The sequence below is a fragment of the Vidua macroura genome, chromosome Z (assembly GCF_024509145.1).
Source record: "Vidua macroura isolate BioBank_ID:100142 chromosome Z, ASM2450914v1, whole genome shotgun sequence".
Lineage (NCBI taxonomy): Eukaryota > Metazoa > Chordata > Aves > Passeriformes > Viduidae > Vidua > Vidua macroura.
The window spans coordinates 71,722,029-71,734,753 of NC_071611.1; the positions used below are offsets into that span (position 1 = coordinate 71,722,029).

A 12,725-nucleotide genomic window follows, 5' to 3' on the forward strand; every position below is an offset into this window, starting at 1 on the left:
CAAGAACGCTTCATGCTGTCACTCTGTACAGTAAGTAAAAGGAGTTTTTGAACAAAATCAAATGTGAAAATCTATTCATTTCAGGCAAGGGTGGCCAGAATTCAACAAATAGAGAAGGACATTCTTCGTATACGACAGCTCCTGCAATCACAAGCAGCTGAAGCAGAGGTTAGTGAGCAATAACTTGCCTATTTTTATTGTGGTATGTATATTTTCTCTAAAAACCCCAAAATATTTGAATAAATGGTAGGCAGGATTATTCCCATCAGCTGTTGATATAACAATTAATCAGGTAGTCAATATTCTTAGACTGTTACTTGCTCTGTTTCTGATGAACTGAGGATGGAATACTTGGATTAGTCCTCATACTACTGTGGAGCTTCTGTCAACAATCATATGTAAGTTAAAAGTTTAGCTTGAAATTTCACTAAAAATGTCAATGTGCAATGTGCTTATGAAGGCTGAGTCCTGGTTTTAGAAATAATTAAAATAATCAGTTGTACATGCCTTTGTGATTATGAATCTTTGATAAGCACCTTCGTGGTGTGCTTGTCTTTTAAAAGAGATAAGATGTAAAAAAAAGGATGAATAGAGCTTCTGTCAGACTTCATTATAGAAGCCTGGTATATTTTAGTGTTTAAGTACAGGGTTCTATATTAAGAAATGGAGAATGTTTCCTGTAAATTACAAAGTCCATAGCAGTAATTGCTATTAGCAAAAACTGCTCTCATGGAAATTCACTTAGAATGTCAGCTCCATTTCTTGTACTGGTAAATTAAATTGTGTGTTTGACATGAATATTTTATTACTTGCCTTCACCCAAAATAGCTACAGAAAAAGCTCAGAGCATCATTTGGATCACTAAAGGATGTATATTTTTCCATTTTGTAAATGGGAATTTTCCACTTGTTTCATAGTTCCAGGATTTGGGGGGAAATCAATTCTTATAAGTGATGCAGACCATAGTGTGTGAAATTAAAGTTGCCTGGTCTATTGACATAAGTCAGTCCAGGTGTTTATAGATATTGACAAGATCTCCCTGAGCCTTCTCTTTCTCCAGCTGAACAGTCTCAGTTCTCTCAGCCTCTCTGTGTATGAGAGGACCTTAAGGACTGCTGTAGCCTGCAAAGGACTACCCTGTGCTGTATCAGCTTCTCCACCTTGGGGAGGGTGCAGCGTGTCCTAGCATGCAGATGTTGGACAGTATTGAACTCAGTTTGCTTCCAGCTGTACTGTGTGCTACTGATTGCACCCCCCTGATTCCCAGCTATTCCAGCAGTTTTCAGTCCACATGCCTGTCCCTGACCTCCTGCTTGCTCCTTGAGCAGCGGTGCAGGGACGTGCCAGGGAGCAGCACCCGGCCATGCCCATTGCCCAGCACATTGGGAGCTTTCCCAGCAAGGCAGCTCTGCTGCACCTTATTCTCCCTTGTGTGCCTGTGACCAAGGACGTTCTCTTATCTCAGCCGTGTGCATTGCCCTTGTGTTGTCACCAGTCAGGGCTCCTGCTTGCCAGCCCTACCTTCTGTCCCCTGTTATTTCTGGTGTAATGCTCTCCCTGCCTGGTTGACCAGCCTCTCAACAGATACTTTTGCCCCATATAGTCAGATGGAATGTTTATATTTTACTCTGGTAGGAAAAAAAAAAAAAAAAAAGAACAGTATTTTGAACTTACTTGAGCTCAGGGACTCAAACAGTATTGAGATGCTACTACAGAAAAAAAGGTTTTGTCATAGTTTTTCACTCCTTCCACCAAATTATTTGGCTGCCTCATACACTGAAGGTCTGATATATTGAAATTTTCATATGATGTGTCTTATCTGGGAAATGTTTGGATATCTGGTTGCATGTTTTAGGACAGACTTACTAGCGTGCTGATGGTGGTAAAGGAGGCAGTCGCTAGACACGCCCTAATACTTTACAGTGTGTTTTTAATCATTTCCAAGTGATGAGCATCTCCTACAAAGAACAGCTAGATCCAATTCTGAAATTGTCTGGTGGTGCAGTCACACTGCAAAGTCCATATAACTGAAAAATACAAACATGAGGCATTTTTTACATTTTTATCCTGTGCCTGATACTGTTACTGAACAAGTATATTTCTTTAAGAAGAAATCTATGCAGTAGTGGGAAAATGCTGGAAAATTCTTTTAACCTCAGCACAATAGTGTTTGATCCCTGTATTTGTGGTTAATGCTTAGTTTTGTACCATACAGTGCTTAGTACAAATGCCAGAGATTAGCCTTGTGTTAACTCCCTACATCTGTGACTAATAAGTTGTGTTCCAGCTAATGCTTCCTTATTTACTTATATCAGTAATTATTATGTACTAGCTGATATGTTAATTTTGAGAACAAGGATTGTGTGTGACAGCAAAGAATGATAAGAGAAGTACATTATGGCCTGATCACATATTTGAGATACTCTCAAGGAGAAAAGATTCATCAGAAGGTTTGAACCATATCCAGATTAAGTCCATGGAAATAATTAGCATATATGCATGTATTCAGGAAATGTGATGAATATGTATTTGTTTCAGGAGTATGCTCTGGTCTGTTAGTCTGTTACTGAGCATGCTTCAAGGAGAATTCCCCATGCATTAAGCACTGGTAATAAAGTAATGTTGGCTTTCTGACCTGGTAAATTGGTTGGAGAGTTTATTTCTTAGTTTCCGGTGCCAATAACGAAATTGAATGTGCTCCTTCTGTTATAAAGATCTGGTAACAACAATAATGATTATTCCAGCTTGTCTGCAGATGCAGTAAGTGCTGTGGTGATGCCAGTCACTGTGGAACCCAAGTGCAATATATCTTGAAGAGTAAGGCCAAATATAATGCAGCAGCTTAAAATCAGCTTTTGGACATCAATGAGCAGAGAAAATTCTCACACATTTTATCACATTTTTAAGGTTTGGCAAATTGCTAAGTCTTGTGAATGATTCTAGAAAAAAATTGAAGGAATTTACCTGCAAGTGGTGGTGTCTTCATCCACTGTAGAGTTAGACCTGTCCAGAAAGAATTTTCAGTTGTTGGGTACAATATGAAATTACTTAAAAGGAAAAAGGAAATTTTTGGCAGTAGTGGTACAGGCCCTTCTTTCATAATATCTGTAACTTATCTGTAACATTAGGCAGTGTTGCCATAGATAAAATGTAAAGGATTTTTTTCTTCCTGAGATTATGCTCAGCAGGTTTTAAACTGTGATGGACAGGAGCATTCTCAATTATTTGACTCACAAGACTTTCTTTTGTCTTCTAATCAACTATAGCAAAATTATTTCTTACAGTTACTTAGTTTCATTTGCTGCATTTTCCATTTTCTTATATATGTCTTACTTATACATGTATGTCTGTTGTGTTTAATATGGAGTAGTGGCAATTCCTCATGAATGTGTAAGTGTCTGCTTTGGCATCTCACATTGACAAAGCATGAGGTAAAATTATGTGTAATTGGCTTTCTTAGCAGAAATAGTCACGGTCTACTGTGCTAGCTAGAGTTTATAATTTTCTACTAATAAATACATGGAAATTGATAATGATAATTCTTGCTGTCTTTAGAAGCACTTAGAAAATTGTGGCAAATGCAATGGAAGGAGGAGCTCCATGTCCCTGTAATCAGCACATGCAGTCTCCCACAATTTTGCTGCAAGAGCAAACAAGTGAACTCTGTCAAACGACTTTCATGGTCTGATGCCAAAATTCAGCAATGGAAGAGGTTACAAACCCAGCTGAGGCCTCCTCAAAAGTCATGCTTCAAAACAGGTGGTGCAGTTTAACCCAGGGACTAGGGCCATTCTCTGGCAGCTGTGCCTCATGTAGGGTTTACAGAGCCTGCTGCTGTGAACATGCTCTGGTTCGTTGCTGATATGGTTGGTAGCATCTGTATTTTATTCCACAGGTCCTGTGTTCAGTGTTTAAAGGCACCATGAAGGAGGGACATACTTTTGGTGGTTATATTCCTTTCTGACGATTAATCTGCAGTCTGTTAGATGAATATTAATTTATTTACAGTAATACTGTATCTATACAAAAATATATTTACATTATCCATGTGCATGGATATGTGCAGTTTTCATATAATAATAAATAAGTATGTTTAATCATGTTATACATTATAATAATACAATACATATTTATATAAATACTCCACTTTCAATTAATAACCTGCTTTCTGCTGCCTGTGTTATTAACTCCTTTGTGCCAGTCTGCCTGAAGAGGACAGCTCACTTCAAATTACTTCAGTGACTGAAGTGGTAGGGAGTCTTCACTGAGAACTCACAGATTTGATGTTCAAGTCCAGCTGATAACTCATGTGACAGTAATGGGGTTTGCACGTTGCCAGCACGTTCTTCATTTCAAATCAGATAAACCCTGCTAGTAACTGTTAAAAACTGCCTTGCAAATTAATTTGTCTGTTGAGTTGACTACGTTTTGTATTGGCATGTTCTTGAGAGTGCTTAGGGAGAATGGGAAGGCATCTTACTCATAAATAGCATGTAGCAATCAAATGTATGTTAATAGAAGCAGAGAGTGTTAAAGGAGAGCAGAAACTTTTCTTGTCAGGGAATGAAATATCTGTGTCTCTGCTGTGGATGCAGCACAACTGTTTAATAGATATACCCCATTTTCACCACCCTGTCCTAACCCCCAGGAGTGTTCTTGGAAGAGGAGTATTATTCCCTCTCAGGTGACCCAGTGGGTCAGAGCCCTGCTAATGAACCATTCAGATTTTCACCTCTAGGAATGTCCAGTACTGCTTTCTTTGTGCTTTCCAGTCATTTAGTGACTGGAAAAATCTGTCTCGATTCTGTCAAACTCATAATTACACTTTATTCAAGATTGAAATGTGTTGCGAGACAGGAATTCAGCATTATGCTGAATTCACCTCATGTACAGCAAGGTCTGATCTTAACTGGGTGCCCCACTCTTGTACTGAGAACCAAAATGTCTTCAGTTACTGTATGAGCATCAATAGCAGTTTCATTTCATACACAGTGACAGAGAAGGTGAAAAATTAGAGATCAGATTTTAAAAAGTAGTGACATTTTGTGTCCTAAAATAATTTGAGATTTGCTTTGTGGCTTACTTACTTTCCATAAGTGAAGGTATAATGTCAAGGAATTTGTTGCCTATAGTTGCTTCCAATTTTCTCATATTACTAGTTTATGTAATATCCTGCATTTTTACATACCTTATTCCTTTAGTTCAACTGTATTTACACTTTTAAATTTATCCCTAAATTAATCACTTCATATGCTGATTACTGGTTTCTGAAATTCTGCTCTGTGTTGAGACTCATCTGTCTTAAGTGAACAAAACAGTTATTTATTCCAGTGATACTGTATGAATTTAAACACTTAGAGTATCCAAAGATGTTCCAGGGTGTGTACATTGAAGAGGGGTATTGCTAAAAGTCAGAGATAAGTATCGTTAAAGCAAGATGAGGCAGACTGTGCTATCCTAGGCTCTGCAGCTCAAGAACATTGCAGAGCCGCATGGAAACTGCATGATATATACCATATGTGGCTAAACTAATTAAGATTGTGTTGTCTGCAAGGTAGTAGCCTCTCAGTCTGTGAATTGAAGCTTGGCAACAAAAGCAATATTTAAAAAATAATCTTGCTTTCAACTCTGGACTTCAGTCATTTCCATGGATTATTCATGTCTTTCTGAAAATCTGAAATTATTTAAACACATTAATAGATGATGTTTGATATTTCACATATTTCATAACTGCTTATTTAAATGCCTATCAGCAGCAGGGAGACCAATTTAATTTTTATGTAAATGTATAAAAATCTGTTTTCCTAAAGGAACTGAAACCGTCTGTACCAGCTTGCCACATTAGTTAAATTTATTTTGACAAAATTTTAGATGGATCAGTATCAGGCTATATAAATTTCTTTACTGTCAAAGTGGTAATTCCTACACTGTTTGTCCTTGACATTTAGAAATATTCTTATAGTACAGATATCCTTCTGTTCAAGCAGAACAGAATGTGAAGCTTAATTGAACAGTGCTGGCCATGGTCCCCAGTAAAAGCAGGGATCACGTGCCAAGCAGAGCAGTTGTTTGCTCCAGTTCTATTACATTTCTGATAGGGATGTGAGCACAGCTGGTGGAAAATGGTGCTGCTGTGTGTCACAGCAGATCCTTTGTCTTGCAGGGCTGTAATCCTCTGAGGAAATGCTTCTCTTTCATCTCGCAGTTTTTTGAAGGCACTCAGTCTTGGCTGTTAATTTTTGAGGCTCAGGGTTATGAAATGCAAAGTGCTGCTCAGTGGTTTCCTGAGGATGCAGTATTGATGTGCTCACAGCTGAGAAAGCTTTGAATGGTAAATTGTACCTCATTTCTGTTTGTAATTTCATAAACTCTTGTATTAACAGAGAACACCTCAAAGCAAGCATGAGGCAGGTTCCCATGATACAGAGAGGCAGAATGAAAGTCAAGGAGCAGCAGAAATCAGTGTGGCAACTAGCAGTACTGGTCAGGTAAGTAGAGTATTTTGCTTGTTTTAATATAATTAAATATTTGAGACATATGATGCTTACATGTTGGTATTTAACTTACTGCATTTGCATGCCTAGTCATTTTAAAAAAATAATTTTTTTCTTCTTTCCATCTATATCTGGGAAATTTCTTGTATTTACTGCAAGGAAGTGTTTGAATAAAGGGAAGTATAAATATTCAGTAATGCAGGGAGCATTTTTCTTTTGTTTAAATGATTAATGAGCCTAATAGTGTGAAAGAGATAGCAAGAATGACTACAGGAAATATATTTCATTGTAGGTGAATTGTAATACAAGAAGTGTTAGTAAATTATGGAAAATTGTTTGAATTTTCATTTTAGAAACTACCACTAAGATATTGGTGATTTTCAAAAAAAGAAGATAAGTAAATGACAGGTTTATTATTAATGTTTCATTAATACTGTATTATCTAAAGCTTTGAAATTGAAGTAGCAATGAGTAATCTCCTGAAAGTTGGCTGAAGTGTTATTTAAATGCTTCTAAATAATTTTCCATTGCTGCTCCTCCTTTTATTACTGAAATACATTAGTGGTATATTTTGAGGTATACATTAAATTCTTTACTTGTCTTTTAAAATCAATATTTATTACTTCCCTCTTTGGCTAAAAATACTTTTATTTATTTACCATGATTATTTTCTTTCATTATTTCCAACTGTAGCTTAGACATTCCCACAAGTAATATGGGTTTTTAAAACTGCACACTATTAATTCAATAGCTGAATTCAAATACAGGATATTTTTGTTACTCCAGGGAAGTAAAATTACTTAAATATTTTCAAACGTGTCTTGTAGAAGATTTATCAGAAAGAATTGTGGTTTGGCTGGAATATTTTACTTGATTAAACATTAAGCACAGCCCATAATTTTGCTTTTGAAATACATTTGATCACCATTTGGAATTAAATTCTATCATCCATATCTTATTGCGGTTCTGACTCTTAATTCTTATGACAGCTTTATTGTTTGGGAAGAAAATAGTTCACTGCTACTTTTGGGCTGAAAGCATAATGTATTTAAATAATTGATGTATTGCTGCTCTGTCATCCATCTTCAGAGAATGAATTATTAGTTTTTCTGGACAATGTATTTTACAGAGAAGGAAGGAAGAAGGGATTGTCATGTCTTGGCAGACTTATGCAAATGGAAGATCCGTTCATAATTCAGTTGAGGCCTTAATGTTGAGGATTTGTGCAATTTTGACCTTTGCCTTGTAAAAATATATAAAACAAGGCTATTCCTTCCTCCTGGTGGGGGATAGAGCCAGGGCACTGTATGTGTGTTAAAACAGCCATCTGGGGATTGTTTGCTTTCAGTGCAAGTCCAGACACAGAAGGTTTAATGGATTGGACATAACATTTATTTCTGATAAATCAGTTCAGTATACTTAGAGCAGTCACCATTAAGTGAAGTGAAAAAAAAAGAGTTTTCACCAAATTATTTTGTTCTAATTGGTTTTATAGTCAGTGTTAATTGAATCCAGGATTTTTCACTTTTCAAGTGTGTCCTTTTCAGCACCATCTTTCAGCTGTCTTTTCCATTGCAGTCACTATTCTCCCGCTGAAGTAAAATTTTGTTTATAGCTTCATTTTGCAAGTTCTATAAAGGAATTTGTTGAGATTATCCATCTTGTTAAGAAAATATGTCACAATACAGGGAAAATTACTCAGCTGGCATGGTAAATAGCAGGGTAAAACAATGAGTGAAAGACACTGAAGTATAAAAGCCAGACACAAGTTGAAGTAGACAGGAAAAGATTTTGAAGGAGGAGATCCAACACAGGAAGGGTCCACGTAGTATTTCCTTGTCATTTCCCATTTTCTTGGATGAATGACTGCTCACCTGACATTAGTTCCTTGGCATTACTCTTTACAAGCAGTGAGAAATGTAGTTATACTTCAGCTGAGCATCCTGGTAGCAGGCAGCAGAGCCATGTGCTGGCTCTGAGGGAATTGGTTACCTGAACTGAGGTTGCTATTTCCATCTACACCATGGTTAATTTTAATAGATAGTGCCCCAGACCTACATAATTTTTTACCTTCTTGGATGAAACAATCACACTGAGCTTAATAATGTATAGTTTTAGTACATACGTTATGTTGAACCTGTAATCCTCTGAATGTAGTTTGAGGAAATACGAAGGGACTGCATGGTGTAAAAACCTGGGAATTCATTCCCATAGTCTTAGCACTGAACATTATTAAAGTGAATAATGGAGAAAATGTAGTGTGATTTTCTCCGTAAGCTTTTAGATTCTGATTTTTTTTCCTGTAGTCAACAGAAAATAAGGGTTTGTTTACAGAGGAAGTATAGATTGGAATAAATTGTGTTAATATAAATAATTCCAGTTACATTCTTGTAGCATAAAATTCTTCTTCTGGAACATGTATCACATTTTCTGGATTCAAATGTGGGAGTGAAATTAGTATAATAATGTGTTTAAATATTCCAGTATAACTAGATTCTTTTCTGTCTATACAAACAATTAAGTTACTCCTACCTTGTACTTACAGTATCTTTCAACTTCATGTTTAAGATGTTGAACTTTGTGAACTGCAAAATACCTCTTTCTCTGTGAAGCACATAGAAGAAACAGACATTATTTCAAAGCATCTTCCATGGAGTTTTCCTCACTGTCTTATCTGTTTTTGCTGGAAAAAAAAGTTATATTTATTAATCCAGGTAGTTTGAAAATGTTTTGCAAATTAGGCTAATAATTCCATTAACAGATTTTAGCTTTTTAAAGGATCAAAGAAAAACTCATGACTACCTTAGGAAAACCAAGACTGAAATCAGTTACTGATACTAAAAGTGTTCTCTAAACAAACATATTTTTTAATTTCCCAAAGCAGATGGGAAGGGAATGATACAGTAAGGGAAACATCACAGAAAGAAAACAACAGCAAATAAAAAAAGTAAAGAATATGAGTGCATAAAAAAAATAAAGAATATGAGTGGATAAAAAGTGGCAGAGAAAGGAAAAATGTAAATACATGAAATTAATTAAAATAAGACAAAGATGCTGATAATTGAGTCTTGCTAATACAGGTAGGAGCATACCTAGATTCTAGGAAAATTACATCAAGCAGTGTTAGCATTATTTTACAGTTTTCACTAAAATAACTACGTAACCACTTATTATTTGCTTTTGAAATGTACAAATTCAAGTAGAGTTATTCATTGCCCAGATCAGTCTCTTGTTACTAGTGGGTTCTTGGATACCTATTTCAGTGCACTACAAAATCTGACATAAAAGTGGAGGCTGTTCTTCTCACTCTGTCAAAATTATTATTCAGTTTGTTCCAAAATCCACTTCTTGGTGAAAATAGTAATTAAACCCATTCAGTTGAAAATACAGTTGTATTGACACTGAATCTCAGGAAAAAGGGTTAATAAAACCAGGTTTTTTGACCTCTATATTGTGTCAGGGCAGACAGGGCCTAAGAGAAGGAGGTTGGCAGTTCATAGTTGTTGCAGAACTGCATCATCCAGTGCTGAAACTGACTTTGCCAATGTTGTTCTGTCCCTCAGACTTTATTTTATATGAGTTGTTGTTTAAATCTGTAGGGTTCTGCTGCTCGAGTGGACCACGAGACAGCCAGTGTTATGAGCTCTAGTAGTAACTATTCTGTTCCTCGCAGACTGACAAGTCATCTGGGTACCAAGGTAACCGAAGATTACAAACCACAGGTCGCTAATGCTACATTTTTACTAATACAATAACCTCATTGTTTCTGCCAGTAGTACTAATATTATCTGAACAGTCTTGTCCATACATAGTAATTTTTATTAAGTTAAAATTTTAGTATATTTTTTCAACTTTGAAAATATATGCACAGAAATCTTTTTTTTAAACTTGCTGATGATGAGTTAAGAGTTGTTACAGTAAGGAACAAGCAATTCCTAGAAGCTACTGGGGTATCAAAAAACCTTGTGATGTTGTTTATAATCCATGATGAAAATTAACATTTTTAAGAGCGCTCTTCAAATACTTTTGCAGAATCCAGATCCACAAAATAGACACAGTTGCCAAGAAATAGACCCCCAAAAAAATTATGTAAGCCCTTCACAGCATCTGCACATAGAAGACTGCATTAAAAAATACATATGCAGCATGAAAAGAGAGGGGAAGAAAAGGGCAGATTCATGAGCCACTGGATCTCATACTGCCTCTGGAATCAGCAGCAGTATGGATACTGTGGGTGCTGTGCTGAGAACAGTCCTCTGGGAAGCTGGACCTATTAATTTTGCATAGAGTTAATGATTTTGGGCCTTAAAACAATGTTACAATGTTGTCATTTCAGTCCCATGCTATATGCACATCCTAAATGGAGGTAACATCAGCTGTCTGTCTACCAGTTTTCACTGCAACCTATAGAACTCTACAAAGTTACAAACAGTGGGAAAGCCCTGAAGGCAGGAACAGGAGTGAGTGTGGAAGGATACAGTCAAAGACTCAGGTTTAACTGAGTGTATTCTCGGGTAGGAAATTATTGATATTAATGCCTTAAAAGGGAAAATGGTAGACATTCTAAATGGAGGAGTACATTTACAGGTGTAAAAAGAGATTAATCTGTGGGCAGTCTTTGTAAACAAGAGAAACAAATAGCTTTTTTTGTTTGCTTTTCCTATAATACATGAGCTGCAACTTGGAGGCCTGATTTGGTGGCTTCTTCAGCTTTATTCTCTGGCAAAAACTTAACCTTCCAAATCCAAGTAACACTGTATTATAGCTGCCAGTTGAAACATCTGCAAAGAGATACACATAAAGCAAAATTAAATTCACTCTCCTGTAAGAATCAAAGACTTTGTTTAAATGCTACATTTGGGGTTTCCCAGATCCAGGAAGAGAGGATCTCCGAACTGAGATGCTAGACTGCCACAGAAGTGGCTACTATTTCAATGGGTTTTGCCATGTGACCATACAGTTTTACAGACTCTAAGATTTGTATTGCCTCAGCAACCCTGTAGTGTTTAGAGAAGTCTGTGTTACCAAATTTCCTGTTTAATCTACCTGCTGCTGTTAAATTTTTTTGAAACTCAGTATGTGTATTAATCTTCAGACACATTGGAATTGTCACTGAAGACACCAAATAAAATCATTCATTGATAGGGTAACCAGTGCAAATATCTAATTATTAGTAGGAAAATTTGCCTAATGGTCCAAAATCTCATTTCTTCCTTAATTACTATATTCTAGAGAAATACACATGCTGCTACTTTATAATTTCCCTTTGATAGTTTCTTTATGTTGTGCTTTGACTTTGAATGTTCCTGTTTATCTTGGCTTTACAAGTTTGGAGTTTTTAGATAGTATCTAAGATCATCCTCTACATCCTGTTATTCTACTAAACGTTGACTAGAAGAATCAAATGCATTTCTTGATTGAAAGCTGTTACAGAAGAGTGGGAGTACAAACCAAATAGTGCCGTGACAACAGTATTACACAAAAGCCAAGGGAATCACTCAAAAATTGTTATTTTTAATAAAAAAAATTGGGTTACTCCAAGTTAAATGGGTAATGCTGGGTTTTCATGGCATGAGTTAATTTGACAAACACTCAGTGTTTTATGCATAATAAATAAGCATTTGTTTGCTTTACTGTTTTTATCCCTGTAAACTTGAAAAAGTATTAATTTAACTCTTTAGTTTTGCATTTGCTCAAAATAATCTGGTCTGTATAAAAGTCAGTGATCATAACAAAAATTATCAGTTAATTTGAGGCTTTTTAAAGGAAAACTTCAAAATTCGTGGATGTCAGGGGTTTTTTGCGTGATGTAGAGTATAAATAAAGTGTAAATAATTCACATGGAGCATAGCTTTTTAAAGACAGATTTAATTTTGAAGGTATTTTGGTTTACCAAAATGAAACACTTTCATTATACATTTGATTAATCTTTTTGTATAATGGAAATCTGGAAGTCTATGCTATTGGTTTTGTAGATTAATACAATTACACACCGCTACCCCCCCACTTCCAGCCATTTAACCACTGTGTGGAATTTATTAAGATTATGAATGCTGAAGTAATAATAGTGTTTAACTACATTTAAATAGTACAATTACATTTTTCACCATTAAATAAGGGGGTTTTTTGCTCATATTTTTGCTCATATATTTTTGCTCATACCATTCAAATTTCGTTTCAATTTGGTGTGTTTTTAAAACGTAACTGTATTTTTAAAATCATTTGACCTGC

At 35.8% G+C, this 12,725-nt stretch overlaps 1 protein-coding gene across 1 annotated transcript in view; it reads left to right on the forward strand.

Moving 5' to 3' along the window:
* APC (APC regulator of WNT signaling pathway) overlaps positions 1–12,725 on the forward strand; it is a 93,780-nt gene that overhangs the window by 61,772 nt on the left and 19,283 nt on the right. Inside the window, exons 7-9 of the mRNA XM_054002501.1 lie at positions 85–168; positions 6,384–6,488; positions 10,094–10,192. Of these exons, the coding sequence (XP_053858476.1) occupies positions 85–168; positions 6,384–6,488; positions 10,094–10,192 (288 nt within the window). The remainder of the gene's footprint in view (positions 1–84; positions 169–6,383; positions 6,489–10,093; positions 10,193–12,725) is intronic.